At 37.1% G+C, this 27,517-nt stretch overlaps 2 protein-coding genes across 2 annotated transcripts in view; one reads left to right on the top strand and one right to left on the bottom strand.

Annotated features, from left to right (window-relative positions):
- ANO3 (anoctamin 3) overlaps nt 1-27,517 on the top strand; it is a 146,149-nt gene that overhangs the window by 91,823 nt on the left and 26,809 nt on the right. Inside the window, exons 9-14 of the mRNA XM_069804062.1 lie at nt 1,072-1,178; nt 2,648-2,703; nt 5,014-5,135; nt 6,379-6,513; nt 12,380-12,476; nt 17,595-17,655. Coding sequence (XP_069660163.1) covers nt 1,072-1,178; nt 2,648-2,703; nt 5,014-5,135; nt 6,379-6,513; nt 12,380-12,476; nt 17,595-17,655 — 578 coding nt within the window. The remainder of the gene's footprint in view (nt 1-1,071; nt 1,179-2,647; nt 2,704-5,013; nt 5,136-6,378; nt 6,514-12,379; nt 12,477-17,594; nt 17,656-27,517) is intronic.
- Nucleotides 18,485-23,782, bottom strand: MUC15 (mucin 15, cell surface associated). The gene is made up of 3 exons (XM_069804524.1): nt 22,907-23,782; nt 21,487-21,642; nt 18,485-20,573 (listed from the first exon to the last, which is right to left on the bottom strand). The coding sequence occupies exons 1-3, from the start codon at nt 23,658-23,660 to the stop codon at nt 20,413-20,415; spliced, it is 1,071 nt and encodes a 356-aa protein (XP_069660625.1). The 5' UTR covers nt 23,661-23,782; the 3' UTR covers nt 18,485-20,412.

Below are 27,517 nucleotides of genomic sequence, written 5' to 3'. Positions count from 1 at the left end.
TATTTTACTTAAGCAAAACCTGAGACAGCTGTTGAAATTGAGAACACCTGGAGGCAAGCTAAAACCAGTGATGATTTTTTCCTCTTAGCAGATCTGCATTTCAAAAATGCTTTTTTTCTCTGAAAGTATAAATACATATACACCAAATAAAAACTGTATGTGTTCAAATCAGCATGTTGATGGTGATGTAGTTAAACTGTGCCATAAATTTTTTCAGGACCCAAGAAGTTAGATTTTAAAATTCTGGGTGTTTCTTCATTTTTAAAGTATTTTGTGATAATTCTTTTAGGAGAGAAAAGTTAATTTAAAGTTGAAGTATTAGCTTAAATAGGATTTTTTTCTTCTCAGTGAAGAAGCTATATGCTAGTGGACTTACTTTACCCTGGAAAGACTGAGTAATTGCATTATAATCTCAAATTTTTTTCATTAATTGACTATATTGCATTGGATCAATCACCTGGTTTTGGTGTTATTTCTCAGTCAGCTCAGCTGATGTTATCAATTGTAATAGTGTCACTTTTGGCACAGCTGAGTAGGCAAAAGCTCCTGCGTGTCAAATTTCTGGCATCTGGAATCCAGAGCCATCTGGGAAAGGATGCTTTATTTGGCTCCATCATAGGATTCTCTAAGGGAACGTGGTTGTGGAGCTGCTACTCAACTGTCCAGTGCATGGATTATTATTTTTTTTTAATTTTTTTTTTTTTCTAAAAAGTAGTTCTGGTACTTCCATGACACAGACATTTGCCAACTCATAAGTAACTTGAGTTTCAGAACAACCACTGCTGCTAAAGATCTTTTTTAGTGAATTATATCCAGAACAGAAATGACCTAGATAGTAGGATATTTTAGAATTTAGTTTTAGTGGTTCTATTTTCCCGACAATAATCTGTGATGATGATAAATTTATTGGACCTGAGAAGAGGCTCTAGGGATGCAAAATCTACTATCCTGTGCAGTAACCAAGGAGGGTAAAGGTACAATAAATCACTGTAAGAAGAAAATACTTGAGCAGCTATGTTTCAATAACTGTTCATTGTTTGGGGTATTAAAAGACATTCATTATTTTAATAGCTTTACAATAAACAACAAAGACAGCTTCTTCAGCAACTCCACAAGAAGTAGAATCGTGCATCACATGCTGCAGAGAACTAAGTATGAAGATGGAAAATCCAAAATGGGTGAGAATGCTGTGGTTTTTTTCCTAACCTGAAGCTATAAAAATCGTATATCTTTACTTGCCTGAAGAAGTATCATTTGAGTAAACTCAATTAATTTTGCCATTCCTTGAAATCTTTTTATTCACTTAGAAACTGAGTTGAAAGAATGTCTCATCAGTTATTTTCTTAAATAACTCAGTGAAAATTGGCAACATATTTTTTATCTAATTACTCGTTCCTTAAAATAAATTGGAAAGATTATGATAACTTTACGTGATCAAGAGCCACAGTAAAGATAACATATACCTCAGAATATTGTCAAGTGTTTTCAAGGACTGGTCCTAGTAGTTTTGCTACTTCCCAGCAGTTCCAGTCCAGCAGAATCAATGTGAGCTACACTTAATTTACTTGAGGTCTCTGTGCAGCTCAGAAACAGTTGACCTGAAGACTAAATTCAGTTTATATCAGCACTCCTATTACAGTATTATTTTTTAGAAGGTCTAACTATTCATTTTAATTTCCAATGAACAGGGTACGTATGTATGATTTCCTGTTTTCTTTGCAGGAATTAAATTAAGAATTAAATTGTATATAGAGACATATTAAAACCTTATACTTACAAAGATGATAGAAATTACAGAAAATTGTTGCTTGAGTTTCTGAAGAAAAGCAGTAGTAAGAAGAACATAGAAAACAAGGGTTCAAATCTAATGCCTTTGAAGCTAATGATGGCAAATTTCATTACAAGATTAGCTTGGCATAATTTGTATATTTGAATGGACAAATTTGAAATCTGTCATAAGTACTTATTTCCTGGGGAAACTCTTGGCTACAGGTGTGCTCTCTTACAGGCTACTGAATCTTTTTATTATAATTATTAATGGTTGGTTATTTTTTTTTTTTTTTTATAATCTGCTTTGATAATACAACAAATCTGTTTTTAGGAAGACTCTTAGGAACTGATCCAAAATGCTGTAGCCAGTATGGTGCAGAGCAATGCTCCGATACAAAGTCCTTCAGCTGGCTTATATTTAAAAATAACAACAGGTTCGCTTTTAACCCTGCAGGGGTTTTGCAGCGTCAAGGATTGTCTGTCCATACCGTTCTCTGTGTATGTCAGATCATCTGGTCACCCGTAAAATCCGTATCATATGCTCTGATGAATACAAAGTGAATGTAACGATCTTCTCACACTTCATATGGCATGAGCACCCAACCCTGAGAGAAAAGTTGCAGATGTTGGCCCTCAGAAAGTTGCTCTAGTTTGACAGAGCCAGAAATCTTGAGGGATCAGCAAGACCTGCAAAGACACAAGATCAACAAGACACAAACAGTTGGTGGGATTATTTGTTATTGTAATGTTTGGCAACATCCTGAGCATCTAATATTAAGTTACATTCTCAATATGTAACTTGAAAATTCGCACTGCTTGAAATTAGATGTGTATAAAGAAATTGCTATCTCAGCTAATGGGTTTTTTTTCTTTTTAGGTATTAATAGATTACTAAATAATGGAACATATGAAGCAGCATTTCCACCACATGAGGTAACCTGTTTAATTTTGTATTTGTATTTATATTTAGATTAAAGCTTGCACTAATGTTTTGAGATCCTACTTTAATTTTGTCCTGCAAACTTTTAATTTCACTATGTAATCTGTTGAGACTTTTTTTTTTGTTTATCGCTCTTACTTTATTATTAGCTTTAAAAATTTTTCTTACGTAATGTATTGTAATAATTTCTTGGAGCATTTGCTTGCTGAACTAGAATATTATAATTCTTTTTTTATTCTTATGAACTGGACATTGCCTGTGGAGTTCTTAATGAGAATATCAGTTGTTCTGAGTTGTTCCAATTAGTTCTATTAAATTATTTTTGCCTGCCACCAACAAAATGTTCTGTTTTTCTAATAGCTTGTGCACTTGATCACAGTTAGGGAGATTGGTTAATTATTTCCCATTTAGTCTTTTCTGAATAGTTCTGGATAACTTCTACTTGACAGTATCTTTTTCAGTAGGTTAAAGTCTACTGAAGACTGTAAACCTGTGAGGTAAATGAAAAATGTGTTTGACTTCAGACAAAGACAAGATTGTTTTAGACAATCTTTGTGTATTGAAAAGCAAGAAGCAAGCCACACATCCTCAGTCATTTTAACTGCTGATCAGTAGCATGGTAATTGCAGCTGTGAACTCTGTGGTTACTTGGGCTGAATATTGTGACTTGGTCTCCTGTTTCAAAGGACTGACCTGTGCTTTACAAATTGCTGAGAGTAATTTTTTTATATGGTATTAATAATTAAATGCTGGGAATATAGAGAAGGAGTATTTTAGATAAATAATTGAACATCATTGTTAACGCTTCAGCTGTGCATTACTGACTTCAGGGAAAAGCTGCCATACTACCAGAAAAACCTGTGAAGCTTTCTCTGGCTGTCAAAACCATGCTGTCATCCATTTATGTATATGTTCCTTTGTTATGGCATACGCTGCTGTTTCAAAGTTTCAGTTAAGGTTAATAAAATCATATTTTTAAGCCACTCTTACCTTAATTGCTACTTCACTGGTGCTAAGGGTTAGCAGTTGAACACTCTCAATTTTTTCTTTTTATTTTTTTTTTTTTCTTTATCACACAAGCAAATGAGAGTGAAAATTCAGTCCCAGTGGGAATGCTGAGACTTGAACTCTGTTATGGATAAACAGTGCAGAAAGAAGCAGGAAAAAAAAAAAGATTTAAAAATGTGCAATACTGGGTAATGCTTCATGCATTGCAGTCCTTCATCCAGGTGACTGTGAGAATAAGTTGATGTTCTGTTCCTAGGTGTTCCTAGACATTGCAAAGGTCACACTCTTGTGTTGACATTTTTGGTATGCTGCTTTGCTGACTGTAATGAGAAATTAGTAGAATTGGGCTCTCTGCTATGTTTAGCTTTGTTTTTAACTCATTCTTAAACCAGAGGGTCAGCAGATTGCAACAAGTAAATAGTGTTCTTTCAATTGCGGGGAATGCTCAAGATTTCAAATAGATGATAAAAATCTAAATGGCTAAATTACATGGATCTGCCAGGGTCAAGAATCTGTCTGATTGCCAACTCTGAAGTACTGCTCTGGGGAACTCTGGTCTCCTCCCAAGAAATTATTTGGTTCACTTGCAGTTACTTGATGAAAGATTTTCTTTACCATAACTGAGTGATGGGGTCTTTTGGGGGGGAAAAGTTAAACTAAAGAAAATGTCCTGCTTCAGAATTGGAGTAAAATTACAAATACAAGAGATTCTGCCTAGGATGGTTCTAGCAAATCTGTGTGTTACCTTTTGACTGCTGAGCCTGAGGCTATTCTTTCAGGCTGTCAGGCGGTCTGTAAATGTCAGGTGTGGCCTGGAAGGACTCCTTTGGGGTCAGACTGATTCTGTGTTTTTCTTTTAATGCCTCTGAGAGTCCTGTGCAGCTTCAAAATAATGCCAGTTCTGTTGTTTCCATCACCTTAGAAAATATGTAGTAGGGAAAAACTATGGTTTTCTATGCTTTTAAACAGAAGGTAAAGTCAGTCATAGAAAATGTCTAGGAGAGGAGAACCAAGCTGACTTACCAGAAATTTCTAAAATTTTATAGGAGAGGAAAAAAAGATACTGAAAACGTGTCATGACAAATTTTGAAAAATTGAAATAGGTAAAAGCATACAAATAAGCATATATCAGTGAAATAGAAACACTGTACTTGAAGCCATATAAAGAGTTGAGTACTTCTTTATATTAAAAATAGTGAACACCTCATTTAAAATTATATTTAAAAATACATAAGAAATTTATATTTTTTCCATAGCGCCTAGTAATGTACCTTTATTTCTTTGTGTTTTCTTAGGGAAGCCACAAAAGCAGACATCCTATCAAAACACACGGAGCTCAGAATCACAGACACCTCTTATATGAACGTTGGGCACGGTGGGGAATGTGGTACAAATACCAGCCTCTCGATTTAATCAGGTATTAGTACTTTGAAGAGTAGCTTGCTCCTGTGATACAAACAGCATGGTAACAGTGTGTTAACTGTACTGCTAAATTCCTTGTGCTTTCCTTGTGCCTGTAAAATTTAGTTATTCAATATTATCAGATAAGACTGGAATTCTCTAAGTTGCTTCTTTTCGGTGGTCTTTTGTGCATGGCTGTTAATTTCAAATGAGGCTGCATAAAAGGCACGTAGATCCAGCTGCTTGAAAATTTGCAGTGTGAAACTTAAAACACAAACCCATGCCATGGTTTGCTGATCAGAGAGACTCGCCCTTCATGAGAGCACCTTTGAGAGCAAAAACTGTTGCCACATGTTGTCCACACAGACAGTCGAAGTTACCAGATCCAGTGGAGTGAAAATACAACCTAATTGTTACGTTTCCATGTGGGTTTAAATAAACTTCTGTTTCTATATCTTATAATTAATGTCATAGGTTACCAAATGTAAAGCAGAGAAATATATGTAATTGAAGGTAAATAATTGTGATGTTTGGATTTCATGCTTTCCTCATCTTTGACATTGAATACCAATAATTCATTTGTCCTTGCCGTCAATTCTTATTCCTGATCTGACAGTCATAACCAATCATTGTGCCCAATATTGTTCCACTGAAGGCTGTGGAGCTAATCGTGTGCCATGGGACAATTCTGTGCTGATCAAATAGTATCCTCCTTGACTGACTTTCTGATCACTGCTAGTTCTTCTCTTCTAGCAACTGATACCCAAGTTTTGAAGAATTAAAGCTCAATCTTCAGCTTGTGTTTTCAATCCATTGTTTTCTCTCATAATTACATGGTTATCTATCATAAATGCTTTTTGTAATGGAATACTTAGGTTATACTGACTTACTTTATCCCTTTCCAGAAATTGTGTGTGTGTGTATATATATCTGCATGTGCAAATAAAATGTCCTACATTTAATAATGTTGAAACTAGAAACTACATCTACTTAGTCATTGCAAGGACATGAAAATTACAGAGCGCTTCAGTTACATCCTTAGTTATATCCTTATAAAATATATGTTCTGGTAAGTCTACAATTAGTGTCACTAGAATGTTATGCTAGCCTGAAATAAAATGTTGTCGTAAACTGACAGTAATTTTACCATAAACTCGTAATGGTAGTTCCTCACTAGAATTATTCTACTACTGTGAAGATAGATAGAGGTTGCCATAAGTTTTAACTTTAAACAATGTATGTGTTTCCTTTTCATGTAGGCGATATTTTGGTGAAAAAATTGGACTGTATTTTGCCTGGCTGGGATGGTATACTGGAATGCTTATTCCTGCTGCCCTAGTTGGGCTCTTTGTTTTCCTCTATGGATTATTTACAATGGATTCCAGCCAAGTAAGGTAAAATCCTATTTAATAACATATAGCCTGTTGAAAATTAAGAACAGTCTGACACAACTTAAATCATTATACTTTATATCTTTTCCAGATACGGTAGTCATGTAAAAATAACCAAATAGAACGCTGGGTTCTTCAGTCAAGTGTATTCACTTTGTATATCTGTTTTGCATCAAGCTGGATGCATTCCATTTACAGCAAGTGTTCTTACCACTGCATCTGCAGTGATTCCCGTTCTATCTGTAAGGAAAAACAGCAAGTACTGATTCTAATGTCGTAGGTACTGCAATGGTTGTCATTCTACTCAAGACTAACAGATGAAAAAAAATATCAGACATATTCCCTCTTTACCTCCATCTTGCCTATAACTTCTGGAGTGTAGTAGAGTTGCTAAACTTCAACTTACTTCTGTCTATGCCTTTTTTTTTCCTCCCAGTGTTAACAGTGGCAAACTTCGAGTCTAACAAAATTCTTCACTATGTCAGTGTAAACTGCAGCCAGAAGACCCAGCTTCAGGGAGGTTACAATCACATGAAATGAACCTAGTTTTCAAGTTTCCCACTGTTGTGATTTTGCTCTGAGAGGGGTTTATGTCAATTTAGAAATAGTGATGAAGGTGCTTAAGTTAAGTGCTGACTGTATTTTAGGAACTGTTTGACTCCTCACTGTAATGAGGATGCACCCTCATTACAAAGTTTTCCATTAGATGTCATCAGACACAACAGTATCAGGGCTCTTAAAATTGCAACTGTTGGTCCAAGCAGTTTGGATGCTTAGGCTGCAAGTATACCGGGAGTCAGATAACATAGGAGGTGTTGTTTCTCGGGCTTTGAGTGGGACTATTTTAAGTTTTCTCTATGGAATTAGCTTTATCTTCTATTTCACAGTGAGTTATTATATTCTACAGTGCTGTAATTAAGGCTTTTTTAGGCTTGCTTTTGCACAGCAAACTCCTGAGAGACTTTACAACTTCAAACCGAATTAAATGCAATTAAATGCAATAAGTGTATCAGCCAGGAAACTATGCTGTCTTGAAGATATTGTTCTCTGTATTAGGACTGTTTTGTACAATAAATGTCCATATAATGCAATGGATGTAAAGTAGAGGATCAGCCTGGTCTTAGAGGACAGGCATTAGAGCTGTTGAACTGGGAATCTTGTATTCTTCACATGTACAATGGCACAGTTTCAACAAGGGGGGAACAAGGGGCCATAATCTACTACTATCAGGGTATAGCTTAGTATTTCAGGCACTCCTAGTGGAAGAGAAAGATGTGGCATTGATGCTCCCCAGGAGAAAGAACAAAATTTCTAAGAGTTTATTTTTTTCAAGTTGTAAGCTATTATGTGCTTGTGTATGTGTGATATGTTTCTCCCAAGAAGACTTGGAGATAGGACTCCTGCTTAGATCTTTTAATAGAGAGATGCAGTTATCTTGCTTGCTGAAGGTTGCAGGGTATAAATCGCAGGAGCACAGACATAGGCTAGCTTTCATGTTTTCCTGTCCTAAGTTTCTCCTTGGCTGCTGTTGAGTAGCTGCAGACAGAGCACGCAGTTTTTAGTTTGCTCCCCATGGAGGCTGGTTGTGTTGGGTCCCATCTGGAGGTGCCTCAGTGCCATGCTGTGCTACACAGAGCACCAAGGTGCCCATCAGGGGCTCTGGACTATTCCAGAAGCAAGAGCCTGAAAGTTAGGTGATCCACCATATAAGCTCAAGATACCTACAAGGGGAGGGGTGTCTTTATGTATTTATTGTAGCTAACATTAGCCAGTGTTCATTTCAAAATACTGATAGAGGGTGGGATAATGCAGAAGCCCTAGCCGTGTGCTCTGTGGCAGCCCCACATCTGTAATCTGGATGTGTTAATTCTGGGCAGAAGGTCCTCTCTGCCTTTGATGGCATGAATCTGTGCAGTCCCTCTGGTTAGTTGTGACAAAATACTGTCATATCAGTGCAAAGACCTGCTGTGAGACGTGGATTCAAGAACAGAGTTTAACTAACTCAAGCTGATTGTGACTGGCCTGATAAAATGTAGGTAGATGTTTTCCATATCACCTTGTGTACTTAGGCAATTCTAAAGGCCGGTGATAACAGATGCTGCTCCTTGCCATATTTGCTTACTTAGCTTGGAAGGGGTTAGTGAGGATTAGACAGAAACCTCCTGCCTAGAGCAGACAGGAGTCGTCCATTAGCAGGCAGACAGACTGCACAACTTAAATGTTCTTATTCTTGCCATATTCTGGGACTGTGAGATTATTTATCTAGTGTTCCTGCAGTCATTTAAAGAAAACTGCTAGATAAACATCTATAACAGTTTTAAAATATATCATTTGATTTTGAGCACTGCAGCTACCGCAGTATGCAAATGCAGCGTTCAGCAGCCGTCAGGAAGAAACGGAGTCGGGTAGGTTATTCTGACAAAATCTAGACACAGGAAACCCAGTGGCAATTAGGAATTTAAACCTAGTGCCAGGGCATTATGGCAACGTCATAACTGCCACATTGCCCCAGATTCGGTCTTGTTCAGTGTAATACTACTTCATGTGAAAGAGGTTTCATCCTGTTATTAGGAATCAGTGGATGTTAGTAAATGTTGATTTACAGTATGATAAATTCTGTCAAAAGCCCTATTTTTCATCGGTCTTGTGTACCACAAAATCTGAACTCAGCGACTGATCATATCAATTTTGCAGAAGCCTGCTTTCCTCAGTGATGTCCCCTCACCTCTCAGGCTGCGGGAGCTGCCCTGAGCCCCCCTCTAGCGGCTGCAGCCAGAATTCCATCGGTTCCTTCTTTTTCCACTGAGATCCAGCGCAGTTTCAGCAGAGAAGGAAGAAGCAAATACACGGGTGTACATTGCCGTAGAGCCAAAACGTTGCTTGCGATGCCAGCCATAGGTTTTGTGCAGCAATAATTCGAGGGTTATGCAGAATTATGTCCCATCCAGAAACTAGTTTGTCTTGCTTACGATGTGTACAAGTGCCTGCCTCTGGTCTGTGCTCGGAGTCTGTCCTGATACCAGGTGGCTCTTTTTACGTATATATTAAAAATTATATAAATATATATATATATATCTATCTCAGCCTGTGCCGAGACCCCAATCTCAGCCCTGCATGAGGCCATCAGTCCCTGCTCCCAGTGTAAAGGAAAGATGCTCTGTGTAGTTCATCTGTGGCTGCCACAAGCAACTTGGAAATTGAGCATATTTGCTCCCTTTTGGTAGCATCCTTCCTTCTTTCCCCGCGCGAGTGCCCCTCTCACACTGCCTTTTGCCCCTTGTCATAATCTCTCTCTGCTTTCCTCAGTTACAGTTTTAGGGAAACAATAAGCTTTTAGGTCTTATTGAATCATTCAATGACTCAAATGTATTGTACCGGGAGGAGGAAGGTGAAATAAGATGGGAAGACAAAAACACTGCACGCACACTGTCGTTTCAGGAACTAGACACTATTATAAGCAAATATGCATCTATGTCCCATGTTTAGAAACAGAAGTTTCTCCATTCTACCCAGTTAGGGACATTTTTCTTTCCGATCACAAAGCAAGTGCATAAGACGGGCAGTATTACTGAAAGCATGTTGGAATGGAGGATGTTCTTTTTCTTGCATGGGTTTGGAATAAAGCTTCGTAATACTGTGGTTGCCAGGAGCCAGGCCTGAGGTCCCCCAGGGTCCTGAGATTATCGTGTCGGCAGCTCGTTGCAGGATTCAGTTGTGAGATGAAGGTAACCAGGAGAAAAATCCAGAGAATCGCTGTGTAAGAAACTCCCCAGTAGCTTCCAGAGTATTCGGAGTATTTTCGTAGGGCTCAGACATGCAGAAACAAAAATGCGGAACTTAAGTTTGTATTTCTTGTTTCATACAATTCCGAATATATTTTGATCCATTTGCCCTCCCTCAGCTAAACTGGGGGTAATGTGAAGTGGTAGTCAAATGGAAGGGCTTAAATAGTCCTTTAGAAGTGCTTTCATCTGGGTTCTTTTCTTTCAACAAATTACGTGCCATATCTATTACCTATCTTTATTCTCAAGTTAGATGCCAAGCTATTACGTGTTGATTAGTCTATGTAAAAATAAATCTGATGGGTTTGAAGATTTTGGTTCTGATGGGTTTAGACGTACCATTAATTATCACTGTTGTAAGTTGTCCCTTTGTTGTCAGTCAAACAGAAAGACCAGGCATGAACGCAGCATAGCTTGAGGTGTCTTTGCACCATGTGCTGTAGTCAGATTTCAGATATATAAGTGAGGACAGTACAAAAAAGCTTATTTTGCTCTGTTATACTGAAGATTTGAGTTGCAGTAACAGTTAACATAGCACCTGTCACAAACACTTGTATAACAAATGTTACTGCCTTTGCAGAGTAGTGCTAAAGCATGCAACCTATCACTGTCAGTATAATTTTGTGAAACTTCATACGTTATTAAAAACAAACCAAGATTTTAACTCAAGATATATAATACAGAAAATCTAACTTTTATAATGTTGAATTTAAATTCAAAGTACAGCACAATTTGGCCTTATATTTGACAACAGTCTGCATTACTGCCAAACCATTACAACATATTGTTGAAATATGATTTTCTGTGCTTAATCGTTTGAATGAAAATGCAAGCAAGAAAATTCTCTGATGTGACACACTATAAGATTTCTGTTACGCTGCAACTCTGAAATGACTGGCTGTGCTCATTCTGGCTTAAGGGTTACTTAGGACAATTTCGTTGTCAGATCCATATTAGGTTGTAGGGTTTCAGTGAATTAGTGATTCTGATGTTATGTGAAGTATGACTGAAGATTACAAAAGTGGCATCTAGGCAACTGGAATCTTTTATTTCCATTACTGTTATGTCAGGATTTAATAGATGCACTCATTTGGAAATAAGCATAATCTTCCATACAGTATTAGCACTGTAAATTCAGCTTTTAAGAGTGGGATAGTGAAAGCACAATATTTATTAAAACAAATTAGTAGGGATTTCCTGGCATTTGTTTTATACTGCTACTTTCCTAGTGTGTCACAAGATCATTTCAGGCACGTCAACATTGCTAAAGGATAGGGAAAGGCGATTGCTGATGTTCTTTAGGAAGCTTACTCACTGCATTTAAAATTTGCCTTAAAATTCATTTTTGCTCTTCTGTTAATTCTGTTTTGCCTTTTTCAAGATACTTAATTATGTACTACATTTTGAAGTAGTAAAGACAGTGACTTCATCTTCCTAAATCTTAGGATCCTTAAACACTACAACAGGGCTTGAAGATATTTTCCTCCAAAATAGGATATTAAAGTGGTTTTGGTTTTTTTTATTAGCCTTTTATGTAAGTTCTTCTGTAGGAAATAAAAATGCAAAGGAAATACTACTGCCAGAAATCCCTGTCAATGGGTTTTTACATGTGACCAACTGATCTAAGTGTGCATGCGATCATCCTGTGGAACAGACCTTCAGCTGCCGTAAGCTGGGATAAGTTGATTGAAATCAGCGTAGTTGTACCAGTGATGTCCATCCTCTTAACGTTTGGTATCTTCTACGTCACTTAGAAAAATATGCAGTAAATGGATCGGAAGGTAGTGAATAATGTTTTGTTCTTCTGTTTGTGATATTTGGGAGAGAATGGGATATTCACAAGTGTGAGAAGTGTAGCATGATGCCCAAAAATATTGCATACTACTCTAGGGCCCATAGTTTTCAGGTTACCGATTTGGGATTAGGCTTTTCAAGCCAAACATTCACTTTTAATTTATTTTATTGAGCCAGTTCTGTGGTGTAAGCATATTGTTAACAAATAGAGACCACAAATGGCATAACCTCAGAAAATCTTAGGAATGCTAAAAGCCTTTTTATAACCTTTATTTTCCTGTCTCCTACTAAAGCAAAGAGATCTGCGAGGCAAATGAAACCATCATGTGCCCTATGTGTGAACGCAATTGCACACTACAAAAACTTAATGAAAGCTGCATATACGCCAAGGTAATTATTGTCTTATCCTTATTGAGATATTTTTTGTCTGAAGATCCACTTTCATTGTGCAATGGCTACCCTTGTTTCAGCAAAGATTCCTGCAAAACGTATTGTTTCTCTGCAGAGGTTTTTTTTCAGCCTTTGTAATTCATGTTTTCTAATAAGGGAATGCTCTGAAATGATCAGAGATAATTTTACAATTTGTTTTACTTTCTGTGAGCATTTCCTTCCTAAATCCTTATTATTTTCATCAACTTATAAAGTCCTCTGAGTAATAAAACTTTTTTTGGAAGGTTTTTCCAACTTTCCCCTATAATTAACTTCTTATTCTGTTTCTTTTGCTTACTTTGTAATTGAATTTCTGCTCCTCCTAAAGGAGTTCTCTAGCATAATGTGCCTGCGATGTGCTTTGCTCTGTCAAACGAATGCAAATATTTTACACAACTAAATATTTTGCTACAAGAAGCTATCCTTCAAACTTAAATAAACACAAGTACCTCTGTATACATGCTGTGTTTTCAAGTAAGCAATATATTTTGATGTGTGATATGTTCATAATGCTGGAAAAGCAGCCTTGGCATTTTTCTTGTAATTCTTTAGCCATAACATAAATCTTGCTCAGAAGCCTGTATTTACAAAATGTGATTGTCTCCGGGCCATGGCATTACAACAACACTGCAGCAATGTGAAAGAAAATCAATTTTGTGTTAGATTTTGAAATTTCGTATAGATAGGACCAATTTCTAATCTATCTGTAAAGGAAAACTCTAAAAATATTTGACATTTATAAAAATCACTTATATTTAGATTTTACAAATTCAGTTTTCTATTTTATAATGCCAAAAATAAAAAAAAAATGCAACAACAGCAATTAATACCATTGAAAATGTTGTACTTAAGGCAAAAACTGGTTTTCATTTTTAAATACTGCTGTAACTCTATAGCAGAAAATGGCTTCGTGAGATTTTTTTTTTGTAACCTTTTTTTTACTAATTTTTTTAAATATGTGCACTGAGGGTAAGAGCTTTCTTAATTGAAATAACATTATGCAAACTGTACAGCCAATCCCAGAAATGCCTCTTTTTAGAAGATGACAAGTACCTCTTGAGCAGTCCACTGCATTTTAACAGGAAATTAATACATTTGGCATTGTAGCATTCCTTTAACTTTGGTCCTGTTATTTTAACATCCACAGTTAACAAGAAGCAGGTTTTGTGTCTTATATTTACACTGACACCATGTGCTTAAATCATGTAAATTTCACAGTTAATGTCACATTGTGAATAATTCACTGCAGCAGAAAAAAAAATGTGGCAGTCCATCCATACTTCCATGTGTTTTCAAACCAGTCCCCTTGAAACAAATTCAGATGACAACCAGGGAAGACAAGAGGTAACCACTCGTATTTCATCTTCGCAGGCACCCTTTTCTGATGTCTGCAATTATTATGGAAATTCATCTAAGCTCCCAACTTTTCCTGCCAATGCATTTGCCCTGAAAAACTGATCAACCTTAGATTGGAACACAGAAAACAACCAAAAATTGCCTCCTTTCAGGATTTGTCTGTTCTGGATCTCTCCCAAGCTGGGGAGAGAGAGACTTCTTTTTGGGAAGGAATGGGATTACCATCTGGCCACTCAGTTGGCAAAGAAAAAGGAAAAAATAATAAAAAAAAAACCCTCAGTGAGGCTTGTTATAACTCCGAGGTTATAACTGTAATGCCTTCACTCACCGTGTTGTCTCTAAAGAAAAGTTCACTGCATCTTCACTCGTTACCCTCTTGCTAGGAAACATCTGGTTTCCAGCAGGGATTGTGATCCTGCTGGTTGCCACTATGTTGCTCAAGTTGAGTAGCAAATACCCAAACATGTGTCAGCACTTCCACTGTGTTTATACCCAAATTGGTGAATGAAAACAATCTGTAATGTTAGAAAACTACAATCTGATTTCATATCAAATGCTCCTTTGTACTTTATGAAGCACTTAGTAATATAAGTAAGTGGAACGAATATATTTAAAAATAAGGCATCTGGGAAAAGAAAATGGCATTTCCTGCTTGCTTTCTTGTTCCTGAGATGGAGCTCGTCAGCGTTTCCCTCTGGTTTTGTTGTTGTGGGAACATAACTTATTCCTCTGTCTTCCTTCCACACAACCAAAGAGCTGATATGCAAGGGAAGCTATTCTTGATTCATTCCGGGCACCGGCACCCTTATTCTGGAATAAGTGTTTTAATCCGTACTCATTCATATAGTTCATTGTATATGAGTACATAAGCATTGAGTTAATTAGGAAGAATGTGTTCCTTTAAGTGAAGTTTATCTCCCCAAACCTGCTTATGTCATGGGACCTGCCTCATTTATATAAGGCCTTGTGCTCATATTTCACGTTATTAAAACTGTTGTCAGGGTTTCTTTCTTAAATATCTGCCAAGTTTCCCTTTAGAGGCGCACTTCGGACAGAACAAACTAATGCCGGAAAAATCATATACTTCAAATGTTTCTTCTGCCAAGTTTTTTGTAAAGCTGGAGACAAAATACAAAAGATGCCTTTTTCCTTCTTGTTACTGCCCATTTATTTCATCCCCTCCCTCTTCATTCCATCTCCGTTTAAAAAGGCCACACTGAAGTGTACTTTATAATTTAAGGGAAAGGCAGGTAATACCTGAGTTGCAATCTGAATTGCTGAATGCCCGGGCTGTCATTCTTGTCCACGTTAAATGGACTCTTTGATCTGTGGGTGATCAGGGTGGTGCACCAGGGCTCTTGGGACTGGTCCTGCGCCCAGAACACCTTGCCCTAGGGCCCCAGGGCAGAGTGTTGATTCAGGGTGGAGTCGAAGTGCCTGGAGTCTTGGATGATGATGATGATGATGATCAGTCAGGTATGCTGACGGACTAGCACCGAGTCCTACAATATTTCACCTCTGCTTAGAGGCCCCTGGTCAACACAGAGTCTCAGACTACATATTTAGCCTTTAAGACAGTCAAATCTTAATTCTAATTGAGTGTGGTGCTGAAAGACTTTCACCCAAACACTTTTTGTAAAGGCAGTGCTAGATCGGGAGCCAGGTACATGTTTTCTACTTTTAGCAACTTTAATTCTGCTAGGTTAGGTTTGGTTGGTTGGTTCATTTTGTATTTCGTTGGAAAGACGCACTCTTGACTGAGCAGAATATCCAAAATCACATCCTCAAACGGATCTGCATTCAAAACTGAAAATGTTCATCAGATTTATTGTACTGCTTTTGTTCACCTCTCATGTTTTCAGTTTCATACCCATTAGGTTTGTGTTTTCCTTTATGGAAGCAAGAGAAAAACAAAGCAAAAGACATATTTCTGTGTACAACTGATCCCACTGAATGATTCATGCGGGGAACATATTGGATTTATTGATATCAAATAGTCAATTCCTATTTCAGAACCTTAAAAAAAAGAAAAACAGAACTGACATATAGATAAAATGTATTTGTTTTTAATAAATTCTCACAATATTATAATAATTTTACTCAATAAGAAATAAAATAGAGGCAAGCAACACTGTTTCTATTAACTTTTTGTGCTTTCCTGAGTTAGTTTTCTTAATTTGCGAGGCAGAAGCAGTAATGCCGGCCTTTTCTAGAAGAATGAAAATCTGTCAGCAGGATGAGTTCTCTTTGCAGCAAGCAGCTCTCCCAGGAGCGGGTTAGGTAACCTGCCCAAGACAGGCTGTCAGTCCCAGCATCCCAGCACACCTCGTGTATAGAACATTCCTGCTGCCCAGAGTAACTTGAATATGGTTACCTGCACCCTTCGGTTGGCATAAGGACAGGGGTTTTTTCATGATAAAAGCTTAAAAATTGGTCCATAAGTCAGCAACCGAGTCAACACCAATGAAAGTAAAGTCTTTTCAAGAATATTCTATTTCAAGACATTCTCTTCTTATTTCAAAGAGTAGGAAATCACCATGAATTTTCTGGATGGTTTAGGACGATACATTTCAAAGCCATTTGCAACACTTTTCTTTTTCCTCTGTCTTCAGATTCTCTTTGTAACAGATGCGTGTTGATGATAAGTTGGTTTGCTCTATTATTTTATGATTTGTGCTTTTTTTCTAATAGGAATTTGAAGCCTGTGCTTTGCTTACTAATGCTCAACAACTTCTTAAACCACCTTTCATTAGAGGAAAAGTAGGCCCATTATCCCTGGATAAATTATGTTGCTGTAAATTGGTACCCTTAAATCTGTTGAAGAACATTGATCTTAATTTCAGCTTCCTAAATACTGTTTCATATTATGGCTTGAATATTAGAAATTCTGGATTTTCATAATATAAATTGTGATGTTTTCATAATAAGTGAGATTGCAATTCACCCACTCAGATACCATAGTCATGCAAAAACTAATTATTACTTATTTTCTATTGGTAAGCCTTGGACTTTGCAGCAGAATATCTGTTCTGCCTGAAAAATCTTGTAACAAAGAGTGAAATAGGGATAAATCCAACAAAAAGGAGAGCATTCATGTGGAGAAATTAAGTGCACAATTTAGAAGTATGGGGAGGTTTTTCGGGGGGGGGTAGTTAGAATTTATTTAATTTTTGTTGGAGTTTAGGGACACTAGCCTTTTAAGAAGGACAATATGGCAATAATTTGAGAGGCTGAGATGTCTGGTTAAAAAGGAATATATACTATTCTTACCTGCAGAGAAATTGCAAGATAGTTTGGGACAAGAAAATGGAATCAAAAGAGACATTGGCCAAGTAATATACAGAGGAAGAAAAGTGAAAAGGCGGAAGTTATTTAAGCTTATAAAAGCCTTAAAATAGAAAATGTTGAGGTTAAATTTGACCCAGCATATGAGATGAACTGTGGAGGAATTTTTAGCCTGTCTTGACATGGACAGAGCAGCTCGTGGTGATGTGAAACAAATAGACTGAAGATGCATGAAGTGACAGTGTGTAAAACCAGAGTTCAGGTTATACTGAAAGACAGAGTGGGACAAACCTTGGTAGAAGAAACATACAAATAGGACTTCTCATTAGAATGCTTAGCTTTTAGTTTCTGCCACCACTTATGTACTCTGGGATTCTTTGGGGTAAAAGATAAGGTGGCAATATTATTTGTTATTGATGATATTTATTTTCTATTCAGGTTACACATTTGTTTGATAATGGAGGGACTGTCTTCTTTGCTATTTTCATGGCAATTTGGGGTAAGTACGTTTTTATTTGTTTTGTATTTTTAGTTCATCTGACCCTTTTATATGATTACTGGTTAAACAGAGATTATAGCTTTTCATAAAATTTAAAGAAGGATTATGATTTTGTCACACAAACTTTTTTTTGTCCTGTTTTCATCAACTTCAATTTCTATGCTAGTAGTGGGTGAAAACAATACCTTTTATCGTTAATGTAATGACTGTCCTTAGCGTCTTAAAAGTCTTTAAGCCTGAATTTTAGATCATGCATACAGAAGTCTTTTTAGAGGCAAACATGTAGGTTAATTTACTGATCTGGAGTCAATATAAAAATCACGTCTTGTAGAGAATTCTTACCAAAAAAATGAGAATGTTTTTGTGGGAGCTAATTAGAGGGAAGTATAGGAAAGATTTGATGTTAAGTGCTTACAGCGATTGACATATTTATATTCAAATTCTCAGTCTCAATATCTCATTAAGTTCACTCTGACATCACACACATCATGTCATGGGCCCCAAAGCCCAGCAGGGTGATATCCACAGAGGCCACTGTTGAACTGGAGTTACCAAGAACAGTCTTGCCTCTCTTAGAAGGTCAGTGTAATAGTGCCATACAAGACAGATGTAATGGTTCCAGCTTGACGGAATTAGCTTTCACTGAAGCTAATAGTATTTTGCTGCTGAAAAGTAGGGAAGACTGGTATTAGAACAAGAGATAATTAATTTTACCAATTCAAATATTTGTTTATGTAAACCCTGAGAAAATAACACCAGTTCACATACATACAACTGTCTGAATTCAAGCCAGAGCTTTACAATTTTAAATAGAGTCAAATGGCACACAACGGCTTTATTTATATAATATGTATGAATAAGCATTAATGACTCTAACTTAGTGAAGGATGAACAAATGTCACAAATTTTGGAGGCTGTCCTGGTAAAAGCAAAAAACAATATACAAACAACAGCAAAACATCGAAGAGGTACATAGACAACACAAGCACATGCACATACATGCAAAAATTATAATTAGATTGTTAAAAATTAACACAATATAGCTGAAGGGCAGACTTTAATTGCTTGCCTCAGTGATATTTCTTCATTGGCTCCTAATGTTGCTGTCATAGCCTTGGAATTACTAATATTTAGTTTCATATATTCCTAAAATACATTGTACTTGGTTATATGGTACCGATGTAGACAACGCTGGTAGCTTCTTAGCATCTCTTCATCTCTACCTTTGAGTTCTACTTAGAGACAGCTCTTTCCATTTTCATCTGAGGCCAAGGTTCAAGTGTAAGGAGGAATTTTGCTTCTATGGTACTGCTTTACCGTTATCAGGAAAGATGGCATAATACGTGCTAAGGAAGATGAAAGCCAAACATGACATTTTTCTTAATTTCAAGCAGCAGAGCGATACTCTCACTTAATATAGGTGAATGTGTCTCAGATTTTCAGTCTGCTATTCAATGTGCTGGGTACAATGTTAGAAACCAGGTTCTGGTTTTCATGGGAAGTGTTCTGTTTTCATGACTGAACCCTGTAGGAATGGCAACGCTGCACATATGCACTCAATTCTTTAATCTTTGAAATAAATACCTGTTTTACTCATCTGCAGTGTGACTGCCATTGTTTCTCTCTGGGGTGTGTGTGTGCGCGCGTGTAATTTTCTCGCATATCAGATAAACCCACATTGCAACATTCACAGCCAGTTACTGAGATAACTCCATCGACATGATCCACAGTCTCCACACTAAATAAAGCATTTTAACAGAGTTAGAGCAACAGGCATGTATCAGATGTGAGTAGTTATTTTCTCTGCATTTTATTTTGTTTATTCTATGCCTTTACAGCTATGTCTTTTTCATGTTCTTTCTTTCTTTCCATTTAGACATGTCTAGTAATTGCAAACAAATAAACTATGCAATTATTTGCATTATACTGCCATAATTTTACTCTTTAGCTGGAGAAAACCGGACCGTGCTTTTTAGGATATCTATATACATGGCAGAGATAATTCCTTTCCTTTCACGTTAAGATAAGTATTTCTTTTATCTAACCTCTACTGAAACCTTTTACATCATTTCTACAGATTCAGCCTGCAATGCAGACAACAGATCAGTCTGATAGAGGAATAGAAGCTTGTCTTCTTTTTTTCCCTTCGATAGTGATTTTAATTGTGTCATCATAGTCAAAGGTTAAATGTAGTCTGTGTTACTCAGTAGTTTCATTCTCCTCAGCAAACTTCAACCTCTTAGTAATCCAAGTAAATCTAATTATTTTTGTCGTATTCAATGAGGAAGGCACAAATGTAGAGTGGGTAAAATAAAGTCCTGAGTCATTTATCAGATAGAAATAATAGTTGGACAGAATATTTTCACCTCAAGGTAGTTAAATTTGGGATTTTTTTGTATTGATACTATAATATCCTTGCAGTCCTAGTCAAATTTTGCTCTATTACAATGTCTCCATTCTTGACCAAAGTTACACAAGGCAGAATTTTACCTGGGTGCTATTTGTCTATATTATTTCTAAGAAAGCAAGTATAATATCCTTCCAGGAAAACCACAGGTTGATCATTTGATTACAAAGTAGAAGACTGATGTGCGCTACTGGACCCTAGCTGTTGCCTATCAGCGTATCTTGTGATTTTCCCCTTGCTTTCCAAAACATTGTTTGCACAGTAGTGGTGGTAAGACAACAGCTGCCATGTTCTTCTGGAAAAAATGAAAGCGTGTAGATAACAGCTGAGAGTATAATCTGAAGCAAACATTATGGTGAAGGGTGGGGTGGTGTCATGTCAGCCATAGGAATGCCATCGGATGGGCACCCTGCGTTGTCTTCCTCTGCCTTGTCTGCGGTGCTGGTTTTCTCATCTGATGCACATCCAAAACTCGTATCGTATGGTCCAAGTGAGTTGTCTAAGTGGAGAACTGAAAGGATGATGTAATTATTTTTTATATATTGCTTGAAAGATTCTTATCTGCATACACTGGGTATCTCGCGGTTTAGTTCAGCAGTGCCTCACAGCTAAATGCAGTTAACTTCTTTTTTATGTATGGGTGAGCAAAAGATGAAGGCCCTGATTCATGATCTTCTGAAGATAACACGTGTCCTCCCAGTAATGCCCGTTCAGCACTACATGGGTGGTCGACTTTCAAAGCTAGTTCCTAATCTGATGTTCTGGCAGCTTTCAGCTCTTGCATTTAAGCCAGAAAGGGCGTATTGCCAGAGTTTTATTTTGATTTGATTTTATATGAGAAAAAAGTGTGTTTAGCCTCTCACTGTTTGTTTAAACATTTAAAAATAAAGTCCAGGAACATGATATAAATGTTTGGAGACTGTGTGATTACGCTTTAATACAAGTTTATACATATTCATGGAGTAGACAAAAGCAATCTCCTTTTTAAACCTCTTAAAAATATTTTTACTCCTAAAAACAGGTACAGCTTCATCCCTCATTCTGTAATTGAAGTTGGATGAGTAAGGAGTCTAGCCTTTTTCAGTTAATCAAAGTTTAGGAGAGCTTTTGAGCTCTTTTATAGTTTTGAGCTCTTTTATAGTTTTGAAGTCACCCGCAATTCTTTGAACAGCTTCACTGATATTAGATACAGTATTTCCTGATATTTCAGACATTAAAGAAATAACTTGTAAGGAGGAGACATAGAGTTAGGGTGAGTATTGGTTAAGCTAAAATTTAAAAATAATAAAGTACTGTCAATTGAAAACTAGTTTGACTGGAGTTGTTGATATAATTCCTAATAATTCAGTAAGACCAGACTATTTAAGCAGCTCTGTGTAGAAATAAAAGATGTTCTTATGCAAAACACTTGTGCTATTCCTTACCTGGGTCATTCCTTGTATCATCATAAAGCCGTCTGTGGGAAAATGACTCAGACCTTTTCTTACCACATATAAAATATCCAATCAGACCAATTAATATAGATCCCAAAATGGCTCCTACAATGACACCAACTATCATTCCTCCTTTGTTGGTTTTGTCTAGGAGAGAAAGAAAGAAAGAAAGAAAGAAGAGACAGTTGAATGAGAATAATAAACCTGTAAGATCAGATACTTCACTCTCACTTTGTAGCAGTCGAGGGCTTTGTGGAGTGAGACTTTTCACCAAGGGTCTGAAACACTTTGCAGACTATGACTAAACCAGCCTCTCTGCAGAAAAACTTTCTGCCTTTATAAAAGAAAATGGACATCTCCATCCTTGATTTTCAAGGGAATAACTGGGGTTTAAAAAAAAAAAAGGCGGCTAAATGAGTTTTTAGTCTAAAAATGTTCCAGGTTTAATTACAGATTCAATCACTTTCCTTTTATTTAAAGAAATAAGCAGTAATCACTCTTTGAATGCAATTATTTGTAAGTATTTAAGCCTGGAGTTAAATTTGCAGCCTCTGAATTTCAAGTGATTAAGTTTTAGAGCACCAGTTTTTGAGTATGCGAGGTAAGAAATCCAGTAATGCTTTCTGCACCTGTTCAGTTAGCAGGATAACTGCATTCCTCCAAGATTTTCCTCAGATTTCCTAAAACTTTTCTTCAAAGTATTCTGTTTTCTTGGAACTTGCTCTCCCTCCCCCTTTCCTTTTCAGTCATACTATCTAAAAATCAGGTACATTGTAATTATTAGAGCTATGATTGGAAACATGAAAGTCTGATGCTCTTTCAGTTCTTAGTACAAACTGTACTCTACTGGATATGATGGATAAGCCTTTCAGTCCCGTGTTAAAAGCTTGAAAGCTAATTAATGGCAAAAAATTACTGTCTCTTTTGATCTTTCCTTTTCTTTTCCTGAAGACCTGATTCAGAACAGCAGGATAAAAAAGTGCCATGACAGTTTTATGCTCCATTGTTTTCCCACGCATACTCAACTTGATAATTAAATGCTTAATGAGTAATTCCTTTGGAAGTATTTATAAGAAGTCATCTTTGGTTACAAAAGTTTCTGAACTTAAATAAGTTGACATGTTACATGTTTTAAATGTTATTTCTACACAGCTGCTTTGAAGGTCCACTCCAGTGTGAATGGGCAGTACCTGTCGTTAGGTTCCCCCACTCGTGGAAGTGTTAAACAAACAAGCAAACAGCACATAATGTTAAAAAATATTTTTTATTTTGAGTGAGTTTTAGTTTTAGTCTGTACTAAGTCACTTATTAATTCATACATCTTATAAAGCCTCCTGTTCAATGAAAAAAAAAGGTTTTAGTTCAGCATTATGATTTTATTAAACCAGTTGGACTTTAGTTGGATGCTTACCTTCATTGGCATCTTTGGAATTAGATGATGGAGTAGAATTGCTGAAATTATGATTCAGCTCTGTTGTCTGCTGAATGGGGTTGAAGTTTGGCGTAGGACTGTCCTGCTTCACCATGGGTGATGTCAGAGTGATACTGGTGGGGGATGATGCGGTGGGGTTGATTGAGGAGTTATCACTGGGGACTGTCGCAGCTGAAGGGGCACTGTAGGTGACTGTGGAGTTACTTGGTGTCGCTGTGGAAGCAGAAGTAGCTGCAGCACTTCTGGTCACTCCATAAAAGTCACCCATTGTTGTAAATGTCGCAAAAGACGTTGGGATTCTGTTGAAGTTTGTGGCAGAGTTATTTATTCCATCTTTCGATACCATCGTGACATTTGAAGATAAAGTGGTGCCATCAGTGGACCTCAGGGGTGTGCTGTTTGGCCGACTGCTCATCTCTGTTCCTTTTGCCACATTTTCTTTGGCATTGGCAGTTGTTGGTGCAGCATGCCTGATGGTAGGAGGGTTTATGGCAGTACTCGTAGGCAGAACAAATCTCTGTGAAGCTGGTTGCGCTGTAGGCTGATTGTTGTCTGTAATTGTGCTGTTTCCATTATTTGTTTCGTTTACTTTTCTGCCCTCGGTATTGCTTTTGTTCCATTGCAGCCTTACAAGCAGAAAAATGAAAATCATTCCACGGGAGGGTTGCATGGTGTTGACTTCAAAGTTTGTTTTGTTATATGCAGAACCTGCAAGAAATTCACTTTTGTCCATTATTTTATTTTGCAAAACAAAGCTACCTGGTTAAGACCCAAATAAGCTGGTAAAAAAGTTATTGTAATACTATAGAAATCTCACTAGTTTACCATGTGTGGATGCTGAAAACTTTACATCCCTGAGTGTTAATGACCTAAAATGATACTGATGATCAACAAAAGCTTTTTGCACAAAAAAATGCCATGGTTCTGTAAACAGGCCTCATATTCAGAGGGGAATAATTCAAAACCATTTTGCTACAGAATGAGGTAATGATACATATTTGGATGGCATGCTTGAGGCAATGTTTTCTGGGCAGGCAGCAACTCCAAGAGCATGCTAAAGAGTTATGCTCCATTGTGAAGAAATATAATTGTTGCAACTAGCCCTGAAAGTTGATGGGTAATGTTTTGTGACGCTGAGCAGTGACCGTCATATGAATGCTGCCAGGAGCAAATTGAAAACTAAATGAGTCCGGGGTTTATGGATGATGCTGAATTTGTGTGGAAACTTCTTTTCCTGTAGGAAACTAGAAGCTGTATATTATGTATTAATTTTTCAAATGTTAGATTGAGAAGGATGAGAAAAACTCAACTTGAAGTCACATGATCATAGCAGGTATGCTGTTCAGTATATCCGTGGGGTTTTGGCGGGGGGGGGGTGGTTCTACATATGCGACAGGTTGAGGTCATGCAGTTTTTAACTCCCACACGTAACCTCTCATGTGGCAGCACAATAAAAAGTATAATAAGTTACATCTTCAGCATCATTACTTAATTAGGTGTCCATGTATGTAGGTACTTTACCATCTGAAGAAAGGAGATATACACCTGGAAAAAGGAACTATTTCTTTCATGTTCAGCCTCCCCTCCTACGTCTTATGCTTTTTCCTATGGGTGTTTTATTTGGGTTTGGGGGGGGGGGGGGGGGGAGCTGTTTTTGTTCTCTTGTTTGGTTTGGGGGTTTTTGTTTTTGTTTTTTTTTATTTAATTGTGCATTTACCCCAGGTTAGCTTCTTTGTGTGTAACACTGTCAGAGCAATGGAAAGTGCATGTACAGTAACAGTAGATAGCAGTCAGCTATGGGTAATGTTATATCAATGGGTAGACGATAGTTAAATATCCTGTCAAGGTATCTCATTTTAGCTTTATTCTTATTTCTTTCATGGTTAGAAGATGGTACCATTACTTGAAATGCATGTGTATTTATAAAATGCCATTTAATCTGCTTTTTAACATATATTCTGTTTCTCAACACTGCTTATTTCCCAAGTTAAGGTCTGTTATATGGTGGGAAGGAGCTATGCTTGGAAAACATTTGTAACTTATTTAGCGAAAAATAAAACAGAGAACTTCTGCTTGAGTATCAGTCAAACTCATGATAACCACTTTGACCCCAAACAAGCAAGTCAAAGAAAACTCCTTTGGAGTTCAGTTATCAGCTCCGATTATGTTTACAATTTGAATGATAGGGCTCCACCTGACTATGAAATGCTGTGCAATCTGAATATTAGATTTTGATTTGTTAGCACTAATAACTGCAAAATAGTGAAGAAAAAAGCCTGTTGTATTTTACAAAGTTGTCAAACACACGCTTTCATTTTAACAGTATTGTTGTTTTAGTTCAGTGGCATGGTCTTTCCTTCCTTGTATTAATAGTCATTAGTGAACAAAGTGGGTTTGATCATATTGCTCATTATGCCTTCACTGTAACTAAACTACACAGGAGAATTACGCTCAATTCACTTTAACTATAATTTTAATTCGCAGAAGAGTGTACAAAGGAGTCAATATCCTTGCTGAACAAATTCTTTGTCATTTTTTCTGATTGGCTTACTTGTGTAACCTTCCTCATAGCGAACCATAGAGAAGAAACCTCCTTGCTTTGAAGATTGTGTACTCTAGTTCTCAGGCTGTGATGAACTGCTTCCTGGAAATCCTTTTGTGTGTAATAATGAACTCTTCTTTTTCTAGTGCAACATTTATGTTCATACAGTTTAGAAAAACACTGAAGTTCTTCAAAGATACTCATTGCCTTTAGAGCTTAATATGCAAATAGTGCTATTGCAGTAAAACAGCAGTGCTATAGATTAGCCAAACTTGCAGAAGAGCCCAAACCTGAAATTAGGCGGTCAAGTAAGTGTATAAGGAAGCAATGAACAGATTATTAATGGAAAAAAGAAACGCTCTTGCTTTTTGATTCACTGGTATTCACATTACTCAGTACTAGCTCAGTGGAAATCAGTGCAGTAGGCACAGCCTGAAGTGAGTAGAAACGACATCAGTGTGGGATTAGGCTGCAGTTCAGTTACCTAGATTAGCTCTACCTTTTTTTAGCATAAAAAAAGAGGGGTTTACATAGGATGGTCACCACCATGTTTCTTCAGTGACTTTGCACTTTGCGTTTCGTTCTGTGCTGCTAGAGTCAAATTTCATGAGACCTATGACAGCTGGGTAGAAAACAAAAGCCAACTCCAAAAAGGGGAAGGGTAAAATTTCTCCTTCAGTGTATGGCTTTATGAAGAGATGTAGTGGCCCTTATTCAAGGAATTCACCAAGGTGTGAATGCAATTTCCCATAAAAGTGGCACTCTGGCGTGAACCTGAGTATGCACTGATTGTGTCTATACTGGAAAATGCGTAGCCCGGTTGCAGGTGATCCACAGAGGTGCTGAGGGCTTGATACTCACTCTTCACACGTTTCTGGAGGGGGTTTACTCTGAACTTGCCACAATCTCTTCCCTTTGACTGAGGACCCTTTAGAGCTGGCCTGTGTTAGGCTACTCCTGGAGCACATCACTTAGCTTACTGACAGGAGTGCCCGGTGGTGTAAGCCAAAGGGCAACAAGTGGAGTTGATCAGGAGATTTTAAAAGCACACTCTGGATGGATTAAAATACTCATGTAGGTACAGCCACCTTGAGGAGTTTGTGATTCTATATCATACAGACTTCTTTCTTTTAATTGAAGTAAATTGAAAAAAGGCTACAAAACCCCTTGTTAGTCTGTTATTAATAAAGATTAAAGTTGCTTTACAGCAGAAAGTATTCAATATGAAGCTGCTAGTGTACATACATGTACATCTGCACGCCTACACTCTGGGTGAAGCCCTGGTTCCATTCATATCAACCTCCCCTGGGTCTCTGGACTTCACCGTGAAGGTGGCATTGATACTGCATCTGGCTTTGTGTTTTCCTTAAACTGCTCAGATTTGTGCTGAATATTTCTGCAACACAGAAAAAAATGTCCTCATAAATTCTTATATGGCGATTTTCATATAAATGTATATCTAGTGGTATTTTAAGTATTTTAAAATAGATTTTTGGCATGATAAAGTAACTGCAACATCTATTTCCTGAACACAACCCAGCAGCTGCCAGTGGTAGGTGTAACGTCTGCAAAATCTTTGCAACTGTCAAGAAAACAATCATTTCAACTTCTTCTTCTGGGTAGATGATACAGTCTTCAGAACTATAAATTCAAAGGACCTTCTTTTGCATACCAATAAATTGAACCTTGCACTGTTTCCCTCCCTTACAGGAGTAATTAGAAAGTACTTTATGTACTAAACAGTGACATGATAAGCAAATTATTAATGGCACTTCTTTCTTTCTTGTGGTCTGGAGTAACATGTTCGTATTTGCAGAGCTTTCACACTTGCTACGCTTTTTAAGCCGCATAAAGCAGATTATTTTTACCTTTACATCAGTGATCCAAAAATAGACGGAACAAATATAAAGCAACATATAGAGAATTACTCTTCTAGAATTCAGAAAGAAATAACAGCAAATGATGGTCCCAGAAACATGTTGGATTTTTGCTCTTTGCTCTAAATTTTGGATTGCTCTCCAAGGATGAGATACTTCTCAATTTAATGA

This window comes from Haliaeetus albicilla, chromosome 16 (genome assembly GCF_947461875.1).
Source record: "Haliaeetus albicilla chromosome 16, bHalAlb1.1, whole genome shotgun sequence".
Taxonomy (NCBI): Eukaryota; Metazoa; Chordata; class Aves; order Accipitriformes; family Accipitridae; genus Haliaeetus; species Haliaeetus albicilla.
This window is presented reverse-complemented; position numbering and strand designations above follow the sequence as displayed.

Coding starts and splice junctions, on each gene's coding strand:
- MUC15 (XM_069804524.1), bottom strand. CDS start 23,660: ATGGACAAAAGTGAATTTCTTGCAGGTTCTGCATATAACAAAACAAAC. Junction 21,643..22,906: donor TTCCAAAGATGCCAATGAAG/GTAAGCATCCAA, acceptor TTTCTCTCCTAG/ACAAAACCAACAAAGGAGGA. Junction 20,574..21,486: donor TGATACAAGGAATGACCCAG/GTAAGGAATAGC, acceptor TCATCCTTTCAG/TTCTCCACTTAGACAACTCA.